General features: G+C 42.2%; 1 protein-coding gene across 1 annotated transcript in view; it reads left to right on the top strand.

Annotated features, from left to right (window-relative positions):
• LOC126354365 (juvenile hormone esterase-like) overlaps positions 1–24,986 on the top strand; it is a 103,916-nt gene that overhangs the window by 75,206 nt on the left and 3,724 nt on the right. Inside the window, exons 5-8 of the mRNA XM_050003949.1 lie at positions 9,504–9,697; positions 10,555–10,711; positions 13,302–13,468; positions 21,711–21,855. Coding sequence (XP_049859906.1) covers positions 9,504–9,697; positions 10,555–10,711; positions 13,302–13,468; positions 21,711–21,855 — 663 coding nt within the window. The remainder of the gene's footprint in view (positions 1–9,503; positions 9,698–10,554; positions 10,712–13,301; positions 13,469–21,710; positions 21,856–24,986) is intronic.

The following is a 24,986-nucleotide window of genomic DNA, read 5'->3' as shown; positions in this document are numbered from 1 at the left end:
ATTCCCTCTTGGTTGTTGTACATATTGTATGTGACCCGTCTCTCCCTATAGCTTACCCCTACTTTTTTCAGAATCTCGAGCAGCTTGCACCATTTTATATTGTCGAACGCTTTTTCCAGGTCGACAAACCCTATAACCGTGTCTTGATTTTTCTTGAGCCTTGCTTCCATTATTAGCCGTAACGTCAGAATTGCCTCTCTCGTGCCTTTACTTTTCCTAAAGCCAAACTGATCGTCACCTAGCGCATTCTCAATTTTCTTTTCCATTCTTCTGTATATTATTCTTGTCAGCAGCTTCCATGCATGAGCTGTTAAGCTGATTGTGCGATAATTTTCGCACTTGTCAGTTCTTGCCGTCTTCGGAATTGTGTGGATGATGCTTTTCCGAAAGTCAGATTGTGTGTCGCCAGACTCATATATTCTACACACCAAAGTGAATAGTCGTTTTGTTGCCACTTCCCCCAATGATTTTAGAATTTCTGATGGAATGTTATCTATCCCTTCTGCCTTATTTGACCGTAAGTCCTCCAAAGCTCTTTTAAATTCCGATTCTAATACTGGATCCCCTATCTCTTCTAAATCGACTCCTGTTTCTTCTTCTATCACATCAGACAAATCTTCACCCTCATAGAGGCTTTCAATGTATTCTTTCCACCTATCTGCTCTCTCCTCTGCATTTAACAGAGTTGCACTCTTAATATTACAACCGTTGCTTTTAATGTCATCAAAGGTTGTTTTGAGTTTCCTGTATGCTGAGTCTGTCCTTCCGACAATCATATCTTTTTCGATGTCTTCACATTTTTCCTGCAGCCATTTCGTCTTAGCTACCCTGCACTTCCTATTTATTTCATTCCTCAGCGACTTGTATTTCTGTATTCCTGTATTCCATGTTTGTACTTCCTCATTTCATCAATCAACTGAAGTATTTCTTCTGTTACTCATGGTTACTTCGCAGCTATCTTCTTTGTACCTATGTTTTCCTTCCCAACTTCTATGATGACCCTTTTTAGAGATGTCCATTCCTCTTCAACTGTAATGCCTACTGCGCAATACCTTATTACTGTATCTATAGCGTTAGAGAACTTCAAACGTATCTCGTCATTCCTTAGAACTTCCGTATCTCACTTCTTTGCGCATTGATTCTTCCTGACTAATGTCTTAACTTCAGCCTACTCTTCATCACTACTATATTGTGATCTGAGTCTATATCTGCTCCTGGGTACGCCTTACAATCCAATATCTGATTTCGGAATCTCTGTCTGACCAAGATGTAATCTAATTGAAATCTTCCCGTATCTCCCGGCCTTTTTCAAGTATTCCTCCTCCTCTTGTTTGTGATTCTAGAATATGGTATTCGGTATTACTAGCTGAAACTTGTTACAGAACTCAATTAGTCTTTCTCGTCTTTCATTCCTTGTCCCAAACCCATATTCTCCTGTAAACTTTTCTTCTACTCCTTCCCCTGCAACTGCATTCCAGTCGCCCATGACTATTAGACTGTCGTTCCCCTTTACATACTGGATTACCCTTTCAATATCCTCATACACTTTCTCTATCTGTTCATCTTCAGCCTGCGACGTCGGCATGTATACCTGAACAATCGTTGTCGGTGTTGGTCTGCTGGCGATTCTGATTAGAACAACTCGGTCACTGAACTGTTCACAGTAACACACCCTCTGCCCTACCTTCCTATTCATAACGAATCCTACACCTGTTATACCACTTTCTGCTGCTGTTGATATTACCCGATTCTCATCTGACCAGAAATTCTTGTCTTCCTTCCACTTCACTTCACTGACCGCTACTATATCTAGATTGAGCCTTGGCATTTCCCTTTTCAGATTTTCTAGTTTCCCTACCACGTTCAAGCTTCTGACATTCCACGCCCCGACTCGTAGAACATTATCCTTTCGTTGATTATTCAATCTTTTTCTCATGGTAACCTCCCCCTTGGCAGTCCCCTCCCGGAGATCCGAATGGGGGACTATTCCGGAATCTTTTGCCAATGGAGAGATCATCATGACACTTCTTCAACTACAGGCCACATGTCCTGTGGATACAAGTTACGTGTCTTTAATGCAGTGGTTTCCATTGCCTTCTGCATCGTCATGCCGTTGATCATTGCTGATTCTTCCGCCTTTAGGGGCAATTTCCCACCCATAGGACAAGAGAGTGCCCTGAACCTCTATCCGCTCCTCCGCCGTCTTTGACAAGGCTGTTGGCAGAATGAGGCTCACTTCTTATGCCGGAAGTCTTCGGTCGCCAATGCTGACTATTTATCAAAATTTAGGCAGTGGCGATGATCGAATCCGGGACCGAAGGCGTTTTGATTATGAATCAAAGACGCTACCCCTAGATCACGCATAGAACTTGTGCTGATAGAACACGCGACTCACACACAGTTATTTACTGTCTCGTGAGGATCCCCCGTCTTTGTCGTTGTGGGGCATCCTTGACGGTGGTCCATATTCTGTTGGAGTGCGTCCCTTTTAACTGCGCTCAGGCAAACTTTTGCGCTGCCTGATACGCTCTCTGCGATTTATCTGACGACTCTTCCATTGCGGACATAGTTCTGCGTTTCATTCGGGCAGGGAGATTTTATCGCTTAATGTAAGTTGTGTGTTTTTGTGTTGATTCTGGCCTATAGCCTACGATTTGTCTGATTTTTTTTTTCCATGTGTTTCTCGGTGGTTGGCTTTTCCCTCTATGTTTGCATGGTCGGCCAACCACCGTCACATTCTGTGTGATTTTAGTTCGTCTTGTCTGGTCTTTGTGTACGTTTCTCTTGTTCTGTGTCGTCTGTCTTATTGTCTGTTGATCGTTTTTATTCTCTGTGGGTGTTTTTAGTATTTGGAAAAAGGGACCGATGACCGTAGTAGTTTGGTCCCTTTAACCCCCACAAACCAACCAAGCAACCAACCAACATCTACACTTTGTTTTTTTAGCAACACACTGCTTCATCGGTGTTCTACAAATTTTATTATTAAACCACATAGGATCTTTCCCATCCTTAATCCATTTATTCTGCACGTATTGATCAGTGGTGCGATTTATAGTCAGTTTAAACGTTGCCCTTAAGTTTTCTACATCCATCATCCTGGATATATAGGATATCCATTCATTGTCTAAGTGGAATGCTAACAACTGTGTATCTGCTCTTTCTGGAGGAAATACTTTCCTAGCATTCTTGATTGATTTATTAACTTTAGTAACCAAAGTCGCCATGATGTCATCATGGTCACTAATCCCTGTCTCAGTACTGACGCCGTCAATTAGGTCAGGCCTGCTTGTAGATAGAAAGTCTACAATATTTCCATTGCATGTGGGCTGCCGAACTAGCTGCTCAAGACAGTTTTCGGAAAAACTGTTCAAATAATACTTCACAAATCTGTCTGTCCGTTGCACCTGGAAGGAATCCATGTGCATATCATTGCATTGTATTGTACTGCATTGAACTGGGGGCCTAGAAACGACGGAGGAGCTTCTTCCCCGCCGTAGCCCTCAGTGGTTCACAAACCCACAACAGGCTACAGCACTCCACTCATCCAACCGCTGTCCCATAACGAACCCAGGGTTATCTACATCTACATTGTGCGGTACGGCCCCCAGTGGATCCCTCGCCTCTCCCCCCTCCCCTTGAACGTCTCACACTTGACGAGTATAACCCCAAATGTTCGAATGGTAGGGTAATTGTGCTATACCCGTACGTGGAGACAGTGTTCGCAGCAATAGCCGCCGACATAGTGTAACTGAGGCGGAATAAGAGGAACCAGCCCGCATTCGCCGAGGCAGATGGAAAACCGCCTTAAGAACCATCCACAGGCTAGCCAGCACTCCGGACCTCCACATTAATCCGCCAGGCGGATTCGTGGCGGGGAGGGGCACGCCTTCTCGCCCGGAAAGAAGTGAGTTAGACCGCACGGTTAACCGGACGGACCATGTACAAAACATACTGGGCGGGCTTAAGTCACCTCCAACGGATAATGAATGATCTGGTTTTTTCCGCACTAGTGAGCGTAGACTTCCTTTGAATTATAGTTAAACTGTTACAGGGCCGGCGGAAACAACCAATAGTTAAGTTTAATTCAGCTAGGCATGCTACTTCCGTCTAGATAACTTGACAGTCAGACTCATTGGCACTGAAAGCTTGTTTATTACTGACATCAATAAACAGCCACAGCAGAACTGACCTCCTGAACGGAGGGTGTAGTTATTTATACAAACATTCAATACATCGGAATGTACGGACATAAGATGTTTCAAGAACCTTCCAGTACTGATAATTACTAAATAAATTGCTGTTGGTAAGGTTCAAACTGATGTTCCACAGCACAGCAGCCGGTGACGTTAAGTACTACGCTGCATTGCAGACGTCACAGCTCGCGTCAGTACAAACAGGGCTTCCGAAAGATGATCAGTGTGTGATGTGTATGGAGTATGACAACTTCTGTAAAGGACTGTCTCTCCATACAGTACGCAGCCACCACCAGACGGTACTTTGGCCTGTGTACGTCCATTCCGAATAAGAGCGAAAACCCTGCTCCCAACTCCACCACTACCGCCCCAGCATTGTGGAACGCAAACGAAGTTGACAAGGAACACCTGGGATTGAATTTAGATTAATGTCGTGATCGTCTCTTTACCAAAAAGAGGAAGTTTTTTCTAATGACCACCGTAGAAGAGTGTGAAGGCGCCCAGATAACAACGAAAGTCTCACGAATGCAATCTCATGGGATCATCACGGAGATATGTCAGTAATATCGGATATCAGACGTGTCTTGTGTTATCGAGGGTAATGTTTTCTGTGACACATTGCTCAGTTCTATAGGCTGGATGTGTTCGATTCCCGGCCGGGTTGGATATTTTCTCTGCCCAGGATCTGGGTGTTTGTGTTGTCCTCATCATTTCATCATCACCAACATCATTTGTGACAGTGTCTTGGACTTTGTTCAAATGGTTCAAATGACTCTGAGCACTATGGGACTTAACATCTGTGGTCATCAGTCTCCTAGAACTCAGAACTACTTAAACCTAACTAACCTAAGGACATCACACACATCCATGCCCGAGGCAGGATTCGAACTTGCGACCGTAGCGGTCACGCGGTTCCAGACTGAAGCGCCTTTAACCGTACGCCCACACCGGCCGGTTTGGACTTTGTAAAAATTGGACTGTGTAAAAATTGGAACTTCGTATTGGCGCTGATCACCGAGCAGTTGAGCGTCCCACAAACTAAACATCATCGTCATCTTCCGTACTCTAGATGATCTCATGAGGGAATCCATTGGGACAGGCTTAGGAAGCAACATCTCAGTCACTAAGAGGAAAACATGCTAAGCTCGATGAAAGTAAATTACATTGAGTGGGGTGGGGCAATTTTATTCCTTGTTACCCCTCACTGAATGCCTGCACGCGTTTGCAGACACACATCTGGGATATGAATAGTTTAGCTTTCGAAAGCCGAAGAAATCTTCCATGTACAGTATATACCGGAAGATGGAATCATATTATTCTCAGGTCTATTACATTCCGAACAGAACACGTGAATTCCAGGATCGCTCCAGCCGAGTTCCTTCCCTATGCTATAAAATTGTAAATACAGGGTGAACCTCTATTTTCCTTCCTACACTTCTAGAGACAAAACGTATCACAAGTGTCTTAGATGCTCTTCGCATTTACACTACAGTTGTTGTTGTTTTGGTCTTTAGTCCTCAAACTGGTTTGATTCAGCTTTCCGTGCTAATCTATCCTGTGCAAGCTCCTTCATCTCCCAGTACTTACTGCAACCTGCATCCTTCTGAATCTGCTTAGTGCATTCATCTCTTGGTCTCCCTCTACGGTTTTAACCCTCCACGCTGACCTCAAATGCTAAATTTGTCATCTCTTGATGCCTCAGGACATGTCCTAACAGACGATCCCTTCTTCTAGTCAAGTTGTGCCACAAACTTCTCCGAAATCCTATTCAGTACCTCCTCATTAGTTACGTGATCTACCCACCTAATCTTCTACATTCTTCTGTAGCACCACATTTCGAAAGCTTCTATTCTCTTCTTGTCCAAACTATTTATTGTATATGTTTCACTTCCGTACATGGCTACACTCCATACAAATACTTTCACAAACGACTTCCTGACACTTAAATCTATACTCGATGTTAACAAATTTCTCTTCTTCAGAAACGCTTCCCTTGCCATTGCCAGTCTACATTATATATCCTCTCTGCTTTGACCATCATCACTCATTTTGCTCCCCAAATAGCAAAAACTCCTTTACTACTTTAAGTGTCTCATTTCCCAATCTAATATCCTCAGCATCACCCGACTTAATTCGACTACATTCCATTATCCTTGTTTTGCTTTTATTGATGTTCATCTTATATCAACCTTTCAAGACACTGTCCATTCAATTCAACTGCTCTTCCAAGTCCTTTGCTGTCTCTGACAGAATTACAATGTCATCGGCGAACCTGAAAGTTTTTATTTATTCTCCATGGATTTTAATACCTACTACGAATTTCTCTTTTGTTTTCTTTACTGCTTGCTCAATATACAGATTGAATAACATCGGGGAGAGGCTACAACCCTGTCTCACTCCCTTCCCAACCACTGCTTCCCTTTCATTCTCCTCGACTCTTATAACTGCCATCTGGTTTCCGTACAAATTGTAAATAGCCTTTCGCTCTCTGTATTTTACACCTGCCATCTTTAGAATTTGAAAGAGACTCTTATAACTGCCATCTGGTTTCCGTACAAATTGTAAATAGCCTTTCGCTCTCTGTATTTTACACCTGCCATCTTTAGAATTTGAAAGAGAGAATTCCAGTCAACATTGTCAAAAGCATTCTCTAAGTCTACAAATGCTAGAAACGTAGGTTTTCCTTGCCTTAATCTTTCTTCTAAGATAAGTCGTAAGGTCAGTATTGCCTCACGTGTTCCAACATTTCTACGGAATCCAAACTGATCTCCCCTGGGGTTGGCTTCTATCAGTTTTTCCATTCGTCTGTAAATAATTCGTGTTAGTATTTTGCAGCTGTGACTTATTAAACTGGTACTTCGGTAATTTTCACATCTGTCAACACCTGCTTTCTTTGGGATTGGAATTATTATATTCTTCTTGAAGTCTGAGGGTATTTCGCCTGTTTCATACATCTTGCTCACCAGATGGAGGAGTTTTGTCAGGACTGGCTCTCCTAAGGCTGTCAGTAGTTCTAATGGAAAGTTGTCTATTCCCGGGGCCTTGTTTCGACTCAGGTCTTTCAGTGCTCTGTCAAACTCTTCACGCAGTATCGTATCTCCCATTTCATCTTCATCTACATCCTCTTTCCATAATATTGTCCTCAAGAACATCGCTCTTGTATGGACCCTCTATATACTCCTTCCACCTTTCTGCTTTTCCCTCTTTGCTTAGAACCGGGTTCCATCTGAGCTCTTCATATTCATACAAGTGGCTCTCTTTTCTCCAAAGGTCTCTTTAATTTTCCTGTAGGCTGTAGCTATCTTACCCCTAGTGAGATAAGCCTCCACATCCTTACATTTGTCCTTTAGCCATGCCTGCTGAGCCATTTTGCACTTCCTGTCGATCTCATTTTTGAGACGTTTGTATTCCTTTTTGGCTGCTTCATTTACTGCATTTTTGTATTTTCTCCTTTCATCAATTAAATTCAATATTTCTTCTGTTACCCAAGGATTTCTACTACCCCTCGTCTTTTTAATTACTTGATCCTCTGCTGCCTTCACTACTTCATTCCCCAGAGCTACCCATTCGTCTTCTACTGTATTTCTTCCCCTCATTCCTGTCAATTGTTCCCTTATGCTGTCCCTAAAACTCTGTACAACCTCTGGTTTAGTCAGTTTATCTAGGTCCCATCTACTTAAATTCCCACCTTTTTGCAGTTTTTTCACTTTTAATCTACAGTTCATAACCAATAGATTGTGGTCAGAGTCCACATCTGCCCCTGAAAATGTCCTACAATTTAAAACCTGGTTCCTAAATCTCTGTCTTGCCATTATATAATCTACCCGATACCTTTTAGTATCTCTGGGATTTTTCCATGTATACAACCTTCTTTTATGATTCTTGAACCACGTGTTAGCTATGATTAAGTTATGTTCTGTGCAAAATTCTACCAGACGGCTTCCTCTTTCATTTTTTAGCCCCAATCCATATTCACCTACAATGTTTCCTTCTCTCCCTTTTCCTACTGTCGAATTCCAGTCACCCAAGACTATTAAATTTTCGTCTCCCTTCACTACCTGAATAATTTCTTGTATCTCATCATACATTTCTTCAATTTCTTCGTCATCTGCAGAGCTAGTTGGTATATAAACTTGTACTTCTGTAGTAGGCATGGGCTTCGTGTCTATCTTGGCCACTATAATACATTCAGTATGCTGTTTGTAGTAGCTTACCCGCACCCCTATTTTCTTATTCATTATTTAACCTACTCCTGCATTACCCCTATTTCATTTTGTATTTATAACTCTTTATTCACCTGACCAGAAATCTTGTTCTTCCTGCCACCGAACTTCACTAATTCCCACTATTTCTAACTTTAACCTATCCATTTCCCTTTTTAAATTTTCTAACCTACCTGCCCGATTAAGGGATCTGACATTCCACGCTACGACCCGTAGAACGCCAGTTTTCTTTCTCCTGATAATGACATCCTCTTGAGTAGTCCCCGCCCGGAGATCCGAATGGGGGACTATTTTGCCTCCGGAATATTTTACCCAAGAGGACGCCATCATCATTTAACCATACAGTAAAGCTGCATGCCCTCGGGAAAAATCACAGCTGTAGTTTCCCCTTGCTTTCAGCCGTTCGCAGTACCAGCTTAGCAAGGCCCTTTTGGTTATTTTTCATGACCAGATCAGTCAATCATCCAGACTTTGGCCCCTGCAACTACTGAAACGATGCTGCCCCTCTTCAGGAACCACACGTTTGTCTGGCCTCTCAACAGATACCCCTCCGTTGTGGTTGTACCTACGGTACGGCTATCTGTATCTTTGAGGCACGCATGCCCCCCCCCCCCCCTCCAACGGCAAGGTCCATGGTTCATGGGGAGGTACACTACATAGCCTCTGAAATTAACAGCAAATATTGGGATTCTCCACCTCCACTTTCCTATTTACGCTCATGTCTGCTGGGGTCTTACACTGCAAACCTCTCTTGTGTATAACTGTCAAGAAAAAACGCTGCCACGGTGCAGAACAGACTATCTGACTTTCTTCATCCAATAATATAAAAACTTTCGTAAATCTTTTAAAGGTTTTTGAGACTTTTTGTAAAAGCATTTATAACATTTTTACCAACTTTATAAAGTTGTTAGGTGTGAAGTTTTTCAATACCAAGTTTAAATTCATATTAACGTTACACTAACTCTAAGGCAGTGGAATATAAGTTTCCCCATGAACCTCATAGATATCTCAGAAAACTTTATATCTGGAATAACAATGTTATACGAAGCTTGTTTTGTTAATATTCTACATGGTTTTTCGATGGCAGGCCTCTTCCATCGAGCAATCTCTCAAAGTGGTATGGCGTTGTCACCGTGGGGGTTGCCAGATCCGGCCGCAGCGGAGAAGGCGCACAGGTTGGCTACGCTGGTGGGATGTCCTACAGAGCCGACTGCTGCACAGGTCGAATGTCTCAGGAGTGTCGACGAATACGAGATCATCGCCACTGAAGACAACTTTCATGTACGTTACCGTTTATTGTACGGAAATTAGTAAGCGTTTTCTGCTCATAAACATAAATTACGCGGGTTAGTATAACTCAAATAGTTCAAATTGCTCTGAGCACTATGGGACCTAACTTCTGAGGTCATCAGTCCCCTAGACTTTGAACTACTTAAACTTAACTAACCTAAGGACATCACACACATCCATGCCCGAAGCAAGATTCGAACCTGTGACCGTAGCAGCAGCGCGGTTCCGGACTGAATTGCCTAGAACCGCTCGCCCACAGCGACTCTCTTTAGTGTAAGTGTAACAAAGAAAATAAAAAATAAGAAAAAATAAAATATAAAAATATAATTTTTTTGGGACGGCGTACATGAAACAGCGCAAATAAAACATAAAATTCACATTTAGAAAATGAAATTTTTATAGCAATACAGTTTTATACACAGTGGAAATTAGCCACGATTACCTTTAAATTAGACAACTCATGAATTAGTCAGTTTAGTGGTATGACTTTACATTTAAGTTAATGTAAAATATCTTGCAAATTATTTCCCCCTGTAATTACTTTTCAATCCTAGGAAGTTTCAAGCTCATTGCCACTAGTGCTCTCTTATTCTTTGTTTATAATAGGAGCACCTGTGAGCACAGTGTACTCAATTAGATATTCCATAATTATTTTCGGTAGTATTTTTAGTGGGCGAAAAAGTACCATCGAGGAAAGGAAAAAACAAAAGGAAAGTACATACGCTGTAAGTTGATGAAATTAAATTAATACGTGTTAACTGTGAAAGACTTCTGGAACTAATGTCAGTAATAGCTTATTCTTTAAAAAAAATGAGTCATTTCCAGTGGGTAATTTACTTATTTTGCAGGAATGGATGTTCCATCCCTTAATACCTTTCCGACCTGTAGTGGAAGATGAAGGAGAAGATGCATTCCTTTCTCAACATCCAGTTGATATGGAGCCTCATACTGTGGTACCATGGCTCATGGGAGCAACAAAAGAAGAGGGATGTTTAGTGACAGCAGGTGCTGTTCCCCATGTTATTAAATAATTGTAAGATTAAGAGCAACGGGAAGCAGCATTTGCCTGCACTACATGCATTACGTGCTACATACTATTGCTTTGGGATTTAAAGTCACGTATAATCTTTGTTCAGATTGATGTTCACAACTTTAGTATACGCTCTGTGCTGCTAGTTCCCCATATTATGTTGTCATAGAACAATATTCATTTTTTGTTTGAGATACGGAGCAGTTACAGTACTAGATCGATATATTCTTTGATATCGCGCATGAATGCCCGCAGATTCTCTTATACCGTCTCCTGCATGTTTACTCTTATTTCTGATGGCAGTTGTCTCACCAGACTACAATTCTACTTCCAACAAAACAAAACAGAACAAGAAAATGAGCTCTCTTTGAGTAGACTGACATTATTACACTAACGTAATGAGTACGTCAATATGTCAAACAGTACAACAGATATTTGTACAGCTACACCATACCAGATGAAACCTACACCACCTCAAATTTGAGTTATTGGACAGGAACTTTTACTAGATTCTTCTACTTCAGAACTCTGAAGTCTTGAAATATCCATTTAACTGGATAATTTCAGTCTTTTCTGCTATTGCTAAGAGACCTGTTTAGTCTTATATGTGTATATGAAAGTTGACAATTCTGGCGATTAACATGATGTCAGTGCCACCTGTGCATATACAGAAAAGTTCGGAGTTATGCCATTGTGTTGCATGACATTTGATTGGATTTAATATAAGAAAAGTCTGATATGGTTCTTGTTGTATAAATTTAATTTATGACATTCAGTAAAATCTTAAAAATATTAATCATCTGCTTTCATTTATTTTTCGTATATGATCATGGCGCTGTGTTGCAGAACTAAAACTGCTTTGTATAGTACGGATATTGCTCACTTTGTTAGATGTTTGTTACAAGAGTAATATTAACGATACCATAAATGTAAGATGCAACTAGGGTGCCTTCATGATTTTTTTCTTTTTTGGTGCATAGAATGTTGAGTAAACGTATGTGCAATAATTTATCGACTAACCCTGAGTAACACTGTTCTCGATCTACAAATGGTTTTCCTAAAGACAAAGTGAGCAGGTGACATTATTCAACTGAAACAAACTCAGACAAGTAGTTGAGAAATTTAGTAGTTAAGAAATTCGAAGATATTCAAGAAGATAGAACCAAAGAAAAACAATAAGGTCAAATAGTCGGATGAGAAGAAAAGAGCTCATTCTGAGAAAACGAGAGCTTGGAGAATCGCGAGAGAAAAGGGAAATATTTACCTTGATATGTTCACATGATCCTTAGTTGGCCTGAAACGAAATAAAAAGATTGAAAACATTCTTTTTCCATACAGTCAGCTTTAAAATGAAAGTATGAAAAATAGTCTCATTGGCTAACTGGCTGACTCCTGTATTTCATGATAATGAAGCTATGTACATATAATACATCCATAATATATGTGCCTTGAAGCGACAGATTAATTACTGAGTGTAGCCAAATCACTGAGCTTGTTTTTAAGCATGATGGTTCGAAGTCTGTTTTAAATCAGCTCTACTTTCGGAAACGATCATAAGTGAGAGTTATTTGCTACCATATGTGATATATATGTTCTCAGAGTGACCTCCATATTTGAAAATCGATATTTTTTTGCTTAATAGTTCCTAGTCTGAACTAAATGAGGTCTGTAAGATGTCAAGCTTTTTTAATAAGTGCTACGTACTTTGCCAATTGAAGTGCCACAAGTTTTACCGGGCGTCCCTGAACTTTTCATGCGTCAGAACGCAGAATTTGGGAGGCGATTGCTTACTTAATTGACATCAGCTGTCCACCAAAATTCAACCGAATAAACTTATATAAAAATTACTTTTCAGAGTATGAAGGGAGACACTATAGAATTAATATAAAGACGTTATTTTAAATTTTTGTGGTGCAAGTGCCTTTGTGGTGTGGGACCTTTGAGTGCAGTGTAGATACTACGCCCGTAAATGCAGCTACTAACTACATCCGTAGCTTTCCACAAGCTCTCTCTCTCTCTCTCTCTCTCTCTCTCTCTCTCTCTCTCTCTCTCCCTCCCTCTCCCCCCATCCCCCCTCCTTCTCACACACACACACACACACACACACACACACACACACACAAAACGATTCGTCTCATATTACTAGTTGCTGCTGCAGAAAGTGTTACCTCTACCATCTCCAATACGAGGAAAATGGCCGTGCTCATGTCCCACATGCATGCTCAGGCTTCCAAGGCTTTTCGAGGGACTACTTTCACCGACTTCTCCTTTGATCTTCATTAACATGTGCATGAGTTAATTTAACGTCGTAGGCTAGCCAGTAGAAGTGTTATCCTTTGATTCATTCCGAAGAATATTTATACCTCCACTGCTTCACTCGTATGAAATTGTTTCTCACATCAGTTTCACAAAGCAAACCGAAGTTTAAATATCGAACGTTACATGTGCTCGCCCTCTCTAAGACAATACTACATTTACTAAAATGTTACTATTGAAACTTTTATTCAGTAGTGTTACACAATTAATGTGATGATATTTTACTGTTGCCACTAACTTTTTCTGCAGCTTTCTTTTCAAATGAGACCTTGCTACGGGAGTTTGAACGCGACAGCGACAGATTGTTCCCGTTGACTTTACTATACCGTTCGTCTCCAGAAGCGAAGCTCATCACAAAGAAAATATATGACTTTTACTTCCCGTCTGGCACTCTCTCTCTTACTGCTCTAACACAAGTAAGTATTAAATCAGTATATCGAATTCACCGTTTGCGGAGGTTAGAAAAATGTTAAAAAATAAGATTTTTGTTCTTTGTGTATGAAACTTTCTTATCATAGTCAGTCTGAAATACTTGTATTGCTATGTGGTAGAATTCGGAGAGGGAGGATTTTAAGTTTTATCAGAAATCTTTAGACGAACCCCAAATGAAATTCGCCCAGAGGTTACCAATCAACAGGATCATAAAATCATTTAGAAAAACCAACATCACCTTTTATACAGCCGTGATCTAGCTGATGAGGACTAATGGCACTTCAAACCAACAACCAGGATATGCAACGTGTGATAATTCGGAGACACAAATTTCATCAAAACGTTATTGGCCTGACGGTCGTCTGGCAGCCAAGAGACTTGCCCCATACGGAATACTTTAAACATTTTGAACAATCCAGAGACAATACACTGAAGTTGCAGCTGCTTCAAACAGTATATTATTTTCGATCTTGTTGTTGGTGAACATAATCCGCCAGACGATCTAAATACGTGCTACGCAGTGATCAGGGTGTCCATCGACTAGAAGAGGGAAGAATACTTAACCCAAACAGATCTCCCTCTGTAGGTCTATGGCAGGTCACTACATTTCCTCTTGTAACGTATTGCTGCGCGTGATGTACATTGAGAAAAATGAGTCGAATATAATTTATCTTTCTGTCTCTGGGGTGAATGAAACAGTAGACGCTAGGTGACTAGGGCATTAACAAAACGCAGTGTGAATGAAAGTTATGCTGAACCAGTCTCTCTACATACGGAAGACCCACGATCGAAGTGACAGTGGATAATTTAATTAAGAAATCAGCCACTAAATATTAAAAATGCCAAGAAAGAAATGGACAAGTTAGCGCTATAAATCGCTTAGTAATGAAATAGTACATGCGAAGACGGAAAATCAAAATGGAAGAGACAGAGATATAAATAAATTTACAAATGGAAATTGTGGCTGAAATCGTGTTGTGTAGTGGAAGAATGAGCATACTGTCGTAGGGCTATCGTAATTACAAGAAATGTATTCCCAATTGCGAATCCCTGGAGATTGCATCTATACAATTTATTGGCTACATACGAAAGCTTGTGCCAGACCCGACTCGAACCCGGATTCGCAGCTGTAGGCGAGGGGTCGCCTTAACCACTTCGGCTGTCTGAGCACCCTTCCAGGGCCGATACAAACCTCCATGTGTCACCGTGTGTCTACATCCTGCACTCGCACAGTCACTTTGATTACCAGACAGATAGACTTTTTTATTACTACCACAGCCTTTGCCTAGGCATGTAAATACTACATGCACTGCTGCAATCTACAGCTGTACGAAATACAAGAAATGTATCCACAACAGCAAATACGATAAGACTCCAGCTGTATAATTTATTGGCGACATATGAAAATCTGTGCCAGAGCGGGATTCGAAACTGGTTTTTTACTTTACACCAACAGTCGCCTTAACCACTTCGGCACATATTTCATAGCATAAATTTAAAAACAAATACTGCGAATAGTGTTTACAATGACAGGCAAATCTGCGACAATGACAAGTAAGTCTTTTCCTGTGTGAGAGTCACAATAATTGTGCGAGAGCAGAACTTGGACATACGCTAACATATGGAAGTTTGGTGCAGTCTTAGAAGCGCACTCAGATATCCAAAGTTGTTAAGATGACCGCTCGCGTAAAGTTGGAAATAGAGTTTCGAATCCTGATCCGACAATATTCGTGTGTCACCGATAAATTGTACAGCTGGAGCCTTATCGTATTCGTAATTGCAAATACATTTAATGTATTTCATACAGTTGTAGATTGTAGCATTCCCTTCAAACATGAAAGCATGTCTCAGTAACATTTCATAATAGATCGGTAAACACTCATGACAAATAGTAAAATAAATAAATAAATGTTGTGCAGCTATCAGTCTGCTGGTACACTTTCGTATTTTATGCCACTTGGACTTGAGTGTGTGTTTGGCTGCCTGTTATATCAAGTGGCGATTTATTTGTCCTCAACAGTCGGACTTCACCAATCTCCAGACTTTTCCATCTCCAAACAATGTGAAATGGTTGTCGAGATTGGAACCTGCGGTATCCGCATCAGCACATGCTGACCCTACCCACTAGAGAACCGAAACGTTTCGTCCACGTGAATAATATGAATCCATTGGCTAATATATTTTAAATGTAGGAAACCGTGCAGATAATATCGCAGGTAAAGTTGTGCTGTTAAGTGAGCAGGTAATGACTGACAGAGCACTGTATGGTAGAGAAAGTAGGTGAACTCTATTATGATTTATAAAGTAAGTAAAAAAAGGCATTTGAGCTTGTGTACAAAATCTGTGCAACTGACATCAAAATCCAAAGAAAATCACTGCACAAAAAGTGGCACGAATGGAATATGTGAAAACTGTTTGACGATCACAACCTACTCTTATACACTACTGGCCATTAAAATTGCTACACCAAGAAGAAATGCAGATGATAAACGGGTATTCATTGGACAAATATACACTCCTGGAAATGGAAAAAAGAACACATTGACATCGGTGTGTCAGACTCACCATACTTGCTCCGGACACTGCGAGAGGGCTGTACAAGCAATGATCACACGCACGGTACAGCGGACACACCAGGAACCGCGGTGTTGGCCGTCGAATGGCGCTAGCTGCGCAGCATTTGTGCACCGCCGCCGTCAGTGTCAGCCAGTTTGCCGTGGCATACGGAGCTCCATCGCAGTCTTTAACACTGGTAGCATGCCGCGACAGCGTGGACGTGAACCGTATGTGCAGTTGACGGACTTTGAGCGAGGGCGTATAGTGGGCATGCGGGAGGCCGGGTGGACGTACCGCCGAATTGCTTAACACGTGGGGCGTGAGGTCTCAACAGTACATCGATGTTGTCGCCAGTGGTCGGCGAAAGGTGCACGTGCCCGTCGACCTGGGACCGGACCGCAGCGACGCAAGGATGCATGCCAAGACCGTAGGATCCTACGCAGTGCCGTAGGGGACCGCACCGCCACTTCCCAACAAATTAGGGACACTGTTGCTCCTGGGGTATCGGCGAGGACCATTCGCAACCGTCTCCATGAAGCTGGGCTACGGTCCCGCACACCGTTAGGCCGTCTTCCGGTCACGCCCCAACATCGTGTAGCCCGCCTCCAGTGGTGTCGCGACAGGCGTGAACGGAGGGACGAATGGAGACGTATCGTCTTCAGCGATGAGAGTCGCTTCTGCCTTGGTGCCAATGATGGTCGTATGCGTGTTTGGCGCCGTGCAGGTGAGCGCCACAATCAGGACTGCATACGACCGAGGCACACAGGGCCAACACCCGGCATCATGGTGTGGGGAGCGATCTCCTACACTGGCTGTACACCTCTGGTGATCGTCGAGGGGACACTGAATAGTGCACGGTACATCCAAACCGTCATCGAACCCATCGTTCTACTATTCCTAGACCGGCAAGGGAACTTGTTGTTCCAACAGGACAATGCACGTCCGCATGTATCCCGTGCCACACAACGTGCTCTAGAAGGTGTAAGTCAACTACCCTGGCCAGCAAGATCTCCGGATCTGTCCCCCATTGAGCATGTTTGGGACTGGATGAAGCGTCGTCTCACGCGGTCTGCACGTCCAGCACGAACGCTGGTCCAACTGAGGCGCCAGGTGGAAATGGCATGGCAAGCCGTTCCACAGGACTACATCCAGCATCTCTACGATCGTCTCCATGGGGGAATAGCATCTTGCATTGCTGCGAAAGGTGGATATACACTGTACTAGTGCCGACATTGTGCATGCTCTGTTGCCTGTGTCTATGTGCCTGTGGTTCTGTCAGTGTGATCATGTGATGTATCTGACCCCAGGAATGTGTCAATAAAGTTTCCCCTTCCTGGGACAATGAATTCACGGTGTTCTTATTTCAATTTCCAGGAGTGTATTATACTAGAACTGACCTGACATGTCATGACATTTTCATGCAATTTGGCTGCATAGATCCTGGGAAATCTGTACCCACAACAGCCACCTCTGGCCGTAATAACGGCCTTGATAGGCCTGGGCATTGAGTCAAACAGAGCTTGGATGGCGTGTGCAGCTTCCACACAATACCACAGTTCATCAAGAGTAGTGACTGCCGTATAGTGACGAGCCAGTTTCTCAGCCACCACTGACCAGACTTTTACAGTTGGTAAGAGATCTGGAGAATGTGCTGGCCAGGGCACCAGTCGAACATTTTCTGTATCCAGAAAGGCCCGTACAGGAACTGCAACATGCGGTCGTGCATTATCCTGCTGAAATGTAGGGTTTCGCTGAGATCGAATGAAGGGTAGAGCCACGGGTCGTAACACATCTGAAATGTAACGTCCACTGTTCAAAGTGCCGTCAGTGAGAACAAGAGGTGACAGAGACGTGTAACCAATGGCACCCCATACCATCACGCCGGGTGATACGCAGGTATGGCGATGACGAGTACATGCTTCCAATGTGTGTTCACCGCGATTTCGCCAAACACGGATGCGACCATCATGATGCTGTAAACAGAACATGGATTCATCCGAAAAAATGACGTTTGTCATTCGTGCACCCAGGTTCGTCGATGACTATACCATCGTAGGCGCTCCTGTCTGTGATGCAGCGTCAACGGTAACCGCATCCATGGTCTCCGAATTGATAGTCCATTCTGCTGCAAACATCGTCGAGCTGTTCGTGCAGATGGTTGTTGTCTTGCAAACGTCCCCATCTGTTGACTCAGGGATCGAGACGTGGCTGCACGATCCGTTACAGCCATGTGGAGAAGATGCCTGTCATCTCGACTGCTAGTGATACGAGGCCGTTAGGATCCAGCACGGAGTTCCGTATTACCCTCCTGGAACTACCGATTCCATATTCTGCTAACAGTCATTGGATCTCGACCAAGGCGAGCAGCAATGTCGTGATATGACAAACTGCAATCGCGATAGGCTACAATCCGACCTTTATCAAACGTGATGATACGCATTTCTGCTCCTTACACGAGGCATCACAACAACGTACACTAGGTAACGCCGGTCAACTGCTGTTTGTGTGAGAATTCGGTCTGAAACTTTCCTCATGTCAGCACGTTATAGGTGTCGTCACCGGCGCCAACCTTGTGTGAACGCTCTGAAAAGCTAATCATTTGCGTATCACGGCATCTTCGTCCTTTCGGTTAAATTTAGCGGCCGTAGCACGTCATCTTCGTGGTGTAGCAATTTTAATGGCCAGTAGTGTAGATTTTCTACTGCAGTAATACAGACAAGAACGGGAAGATACTGAAAGGAATTCAGTATACCTTAACGAAAGGTACAGAATGTGCAGAAACAATTTTGTGCCCCAAGTAACAAAAATAATGGATAAAGAAAATTAAACATGTTCATAAATATTGTTCTCCTAGAGAAGCATTTAACTTTGTAAAGCTGAGCAGCCATGCGATATCCTGAAGATAATGAAGAGAAAATACGAGTAATCCCCAGAAAGTAAGATCCGATCGGTCGCAAAATGGAAACCACAGCTAAAATTAGAAGTGTTTTATTTGGCACGAGTTAGCTGGACCTTCCCGCTACTGCCTTATATAGTTACCGCTCCGACTTTGACATATATGTATCACAGCGTTGTACCAACATTCTAATAGCCTCGTCATAAAAAGCACCAGCCTATGCTTTCCACAAAGTCTCAAAGCTGGTCTTCTCGGTGCCAAAATGGTGTCTTCATAGTGAGCGGTTCACGTGAGCAGAGATGAAAATCAGAGGGCGGCACGTCCGGGCTGTAGGGCTGGTGATCACCTGATGGTTCAAATGGCTCTGAGCACTATGGGACTTAACATCTGTGGTCATCAGTCCCCTAGAACTTAGAACTAGTTAAACCTAACTAACCTAAGGACATCACACACATCCATGAGGCAGGATTCGAAACTCCGACTATAGCAGTCGCGCGGTTCCGGACTGAGCGCCTAGAACCGCTAGACCACCGCGGCCGGCTGGTGATCACCTGAAAACGCTACGAGAGAGTCTTCATGGCTCCTGCAGTGTGCGGCTGATAATTGTCGTGACTAAGGAAATGCGTGAGAGCTGCGTTCAGTGGGGTTGTACGAAATTTCTCTCCAGGCACACATGCTTGGCGGGAAACAGTATTTTCTAGGCGTCTTTACATCCTCGACGCGATCGACTGACACACCACAGATACTTCCCAACAATCTGAGCAGAGCTTCATCGGATTTTCTGTCGGTGGTTTTCATTTCACGACTGATCGGAACTTATTTTCTGGATACCCCTTTGTACATAGACAGATGAACAATCTAGTATGTCACTAAATCTCAAATATCTTCTAAACATTCATGGTGGTGTCTGTTTGTTCTATATCGTGTCTCCCTACCACTTTCGCGCAACGACGCTCTCAGCGTGTTTTTTAGGGAATTGACTAGTTTGAACCTGGGACCTGTTGCTGGTAAGGAGACGCCAGACCACACATGACATGTAGAATTCAGAAGAGTTCAGTGAGACTAGCGATGATATAACCAAATCCTAAATGATCTCAGCGTCAGTTCCACTGCACTCCCTGTAAAAGAATCTTAATACTAACTAAATTTAGTGGAAAGGGTTCAAGGCTTTCCTATTTTTAGTTAGCTGGTAAAATAACGTCAAAAAAGCAGTTAAGTTTACCATTGGAAATTTTATTCTACTCTCAAAATATCGTTTATAAATTGCACTATTGATAAAAGGAAATGTTTTACTACAGGATGGCAAAAACCAACTGCATTCAACAAAAATGTGAACGAATATTCCCTGAATGGGTTTCCAAGTTCTACAATCGATCGAAGGAGGACCTAGACCATATCACCTCTATAACTAGGTTTAAGTTTCACAAAAGAGAAAACTATCAAAATGGTCTACAGTGACCCTCAATTATCTTTAATTTCTTATCTAACTTGTCGTAAATTACAGTGGCTGATGTGGCTACTCAATAACTATATAAAAGAAAAATCATCGCGTTTCAGATCTGTTCTTCAAGTGGCAAATGTGAACACCGTGAGTTTTATTTAACGATCGACACCAGTATTACGCAAAAAAGGGGGTGTAACAGATGAGACTTCTGCAGTTCTGAGATAAGCCTTATCCACTAAAAAATGCGGCATCGCGTGCGTTCATTACCTTGTCGGTGTTTAGGCAGCTTCAGGGCAGAGGGCATCTCGCCATCTCGGAAGCAACTCTCTCCTTACTACAATTTACCGAAGTTGGTTTAAAAAAACTATCTGGCTGTGTTTTCATCTGACCAATCAGGGTCTCAATGTTAACCTTAAGCTCCGCCTACAAATATTCTGTCTATCCAATGATAAACGTTATACTTTTCGTGGTGGGGCAATGTTTTTAAAGTTTGCAACGTAACAGAGACGCGAAAAAGTCTCACGCTAAAACCTGCAGCTGGTGTGGTCCTTTTAGCGTTATCGTAAGATCTATACTGTTCTTCTGGAAGGCTCTACCTTTTAACATGGGCTGGGGAGTGATCCTAATGTAACAGACACGCAAAAAGGCTCACGCTAAAACTTGCAGGTGGTAGTGGCCCTTTTTGTGTTATCGTAAGATCTATACTGTTTTTCTGGAGGGCTCTAGCTTTTAACATGGGCTGGGGGGTGGTCCTTGACGTAACAGACGCGAAAAAGTCTCACGCTAAAACGTGCGGATGGTGAGCCCTAGTGGTTAGCTGGCGACATGGGTGTCCAGTCCGTCCCTTATTGTAGGGCCTTCTAGCTTAACACGGTTCTGCTCTCGGCTTCTGTTCTCGTTTCTCCCCTCGGAACTGCGTCGGTCTCACGGTGGGAAGGTACGACATGCATTTAGGCATTCTTGTGTTAGTCTGTGGTATTCCATTTGCTCACTCTTTACTCGTATTAATTTGGTTAATTTAATGTCACGATTTATTCAGAGCTATATGACATACTACTGGATTTGCTTATCATGTCATGGTTTTCATGGAAGGTGTTGGATTTGCCTGACACCTTACAATCTAAGTGAATTACGATAATATATTCTTACAAGGTAACTTTACACCCAATGCGAAATTATTTTTATTGATATTATGGAGCTCAAATGATTACCTTGAAATGCTAAACATTATTCTCCATTTAGTTCAACAATAGTACAACCGCCTTTTTTATTAAACGTGAATTCTAAAGAGATGTACCACTTACGAAACAGTTTATTTCTCTATTTCCAGTTGTACACGGATGGCTATATTACTTGGAATACAGATGACGTGGCAAGAAAGTACAAGGGCAGAGCTCCCGTGTACCTGTACCTGTTTTCGTACAACGGCAAGTTCAGTCTGTCGGTATCGTATGGAGCTCAGGACAAGGACGTAGGTAAGACTACGCTGAATGCTGCTCTGCCCTGCAACAGTTTCAGTGACGCTATTTAAAACCTGTCGTGCTAAGCACCCTTTAAAGTTACTCTAACATATTTCATTCTTCTAGTAATACAACACAGATTAATGAGTAAGTGTGAAGTAATGCAATAGAGGATACAGTATTCTGATACGCAACACTATGGGCAAAGCTGTTACTCTTCAAGAATTTATATTTCCTATGCTAGGGTTCTAGTAAAATAAGATACCATTAATTGTTGTGGCATATTTGGGGAAATAAAACATTTTTACTTCAGCTACTTCAACTTACATGCGCTGCCATCACCACCATCATTATGACTACCATCATTTGATGTATGCTCCTGGATAAAGGCTTCCGCCAGTCTGCCACTCTGCTTTCCCCAGACTTCCCAGTGCACAACACTGTTCGCTCTAATAATCCATTTTATTCCTACATTTTTTAGCACGGTAAGTCAATAAGTTTCCAGTTTTCATAATTTAGTACAACAAGAGAACACAATTTGTTTTGACACATTCCACCATAGTCACCCTGATTTTCAGTGCACTTGGTCTTCCGTTGTACAAGCTTTCCAATATTTTCTTCAAAAGAGGCGTTCGGAGGGCAGCAAACCACGTAGACTCCGGTTCCCCACCTACTGACTCGAGCTGAACCAATGGCCTCTTGGAGCTTCTTTAACTGGACCACACAGATGGTAATCTGACGGTCATAGATAGAGACTGCGTGTCTCGCAGCGGTCTGCGCTGAAAAAGGTGTTATTCAGGATTTTGACACGTTGTCACAATAATGTGGCAGGGCGGTGTATACCCCTCCAAGGCTCTGTGAGAAACCCTTACTTTTTGATTGGTTTTCACAAGTAAGATCTACAAATTGTACGTCTATAGATCTATACCAAAAATGTTAATATACACTGATTACAAAGCTTCCTTTTCCTGTTCGTCGGAAGCGTAATTTTTAAAAATCAGTTTAGGTTACCAAAAGTACAGCAGGTCTGTAATATTCTCCTGTATGTTTCACTGACTGTCTGAACCGTTGTCGTCCGTTTTCCATACTACAAAAAGCTAGTCAGCAACTTCTAAGAGTCTATAGCTGATGCGAATTATTTACTATTTGATGTCTTGGTTTATAATTTTATCTTAGTATAATTGATTTGCATACACAGTTTCATACTCTATGTACTATGTTCTTCCATTCTTTTCTGATGATATTCGCAAAATCTGTTCGTCACTGGCAAAATGAAAGTTGTCTAGGTTATTGTACATTAACAAGATTTTCTTCTACTTTTTCCCAGTTTGCGGTTATTGAAAGTACTTTTACGATTGCTAAGAATGGTTGTGGTGATATGGACTATACTTCTCTGTCTCTTCTGTTAGTTCTGAATTTCAGTGCTCACTACACAGCTAAAACATATGATAAGCTGTAGAACTGACGTATACACTGTGTCACTAACAATTACCATCAAGAATAACTCCGAAAGTATGATAGGAAGTGAAAAGTTTGTGGAACAAAAGTTGCATGGGACAACGGGGGCCATAATATGACGTTGGTTTTTTGTTGCTAGATGGGGTCGTGTCAGAGATATGCGGGTCAAAATTGTTTTTTAATGGGATGCTATAGTTTGGTACTTATTTTCTGGTAGTGACTACCGAGACGAATCTAATGATGTGTCACAGTAAGGTCTTTTATGGTCAACGAAGGTCACAAAGGTGGCATGAACGTCCATTTACAGAAGGTGTCCGATGTGATGACCATTGGTATCAATGCAGTGCTGCAATCTTCTTATCATGGATTGAGAGGTACTCCTTATCACTTCGGTATTTATCGAAGCACATGCTGTGACAGTTCTCTCTCGCATATCTTCAGGTGTAGTTGGAACGTATTTATAATCAATGTCTTTTACGAATCCCCACAAGAAAAAAAATCTAGAGGCGTCAAGTCTGGCGAACGAGCTGGCCATGACACATCTCCTCCGTGTCCAATCCAACGACTTGGGTATTGTCTCTGCAACTCATTTCTAGCCATCAGCGAAAAATGTGCCAGATATCCATCGTTGTGATACCACATTCTGCTCCTTGTTCCTATAGGTATTTCTTCCAATAACAGACCTAATGTTTCTTACAGGAATGTTGTGTAATTCCTACCATTAAGATTAAGTCCTTCAGAATCCCACACCATACATTAACTGACCACGGTTTTTGGTGTGCAACTTGTAACAGCCAACATGGATTTTCAGTTGCACAATAACGCATGTTACGCAAATTATCATTTCCATGGTTCTTGAATCTAGTCTCGTCAGTAATTAACATCAAATTAATAAATGTGTCCTCCCTCTGTGTCTGAAGTTGAGCCCATCGGCAGAATTCAATGCGACGCATACAATCCGTACCAGTTAATTCTTGGTGAGGCTGATACGGTAAGGATGATATTTTTGGCGATGCAGAACACGAGCAATACACCTCTGGCTTATGCCAGATTCCCTTGCGATTTGACACGAACTAACACAAGGAACTCATACGAACGTGGCAAGAGTACCAATTTCCGTTTCCTTGTTAGTAACTTTCCTTTGCCGGTTATGTTTCCGATGCGTTAAAGACTCAGTTGTTCGCTATTTATCATACACATATTAAAATGTACAGCGTGTAGGGTGAGTACGTGATTACGGTGAGGATGTCTTCCAGCGTATAAGTCTCTGCTATCACTGAATTTCGTTGGCATTATCCGTAAATGAGAAGAATATCGACTTGTTTTTCGAACGAAAACATTATTCACATTCGCTTGATTCGACGATACTAGTCTTATCGTTCCTATCAGTGACGTATTGCAAAAACCGTCGAATAGTGTTTACATGTCAATTGCACGTTAGATGGATGTGTGGTATTCGGATAATATTTACTATTGCACGATATACGAAAGAAAATTGTCAGAGCATGTGCTTCGATAAGTTCTGAAGTGATAAGGAATACCACTCAATTTGTGATAAGAAGACAGCAGCACTACAGTGATACTAATGGTCATCACTTCTTATCAACTTATGTAAATGGACGATCATGGAACCTTTGTGATCTTCGTTGACCTTTAAAGACCTTACTGTTACACGTCATTGGATTCGT

The sequence above is a fragment of the Schistocerca gregaria genome, chromosome 3 (assembly GCF_023897955.1).
Source record: "Schistocerca gregaria isolate iqSchGreg1 chromosome 3, iqSchGreg1.2, whole genome shotgun sequence".
NCBI classification, from domain to species: Eukaryota; Metazoa; Arthropoda; class Insecta; order Orthoptera; family Acrididae; genus Schistocerca; species Schistocerca gregaria.
The sequence above is the reverse complement of the archived record's forward strand: the minus strand, read 5'-3'. Positions and strand labels throughout refer to the sequence as shown.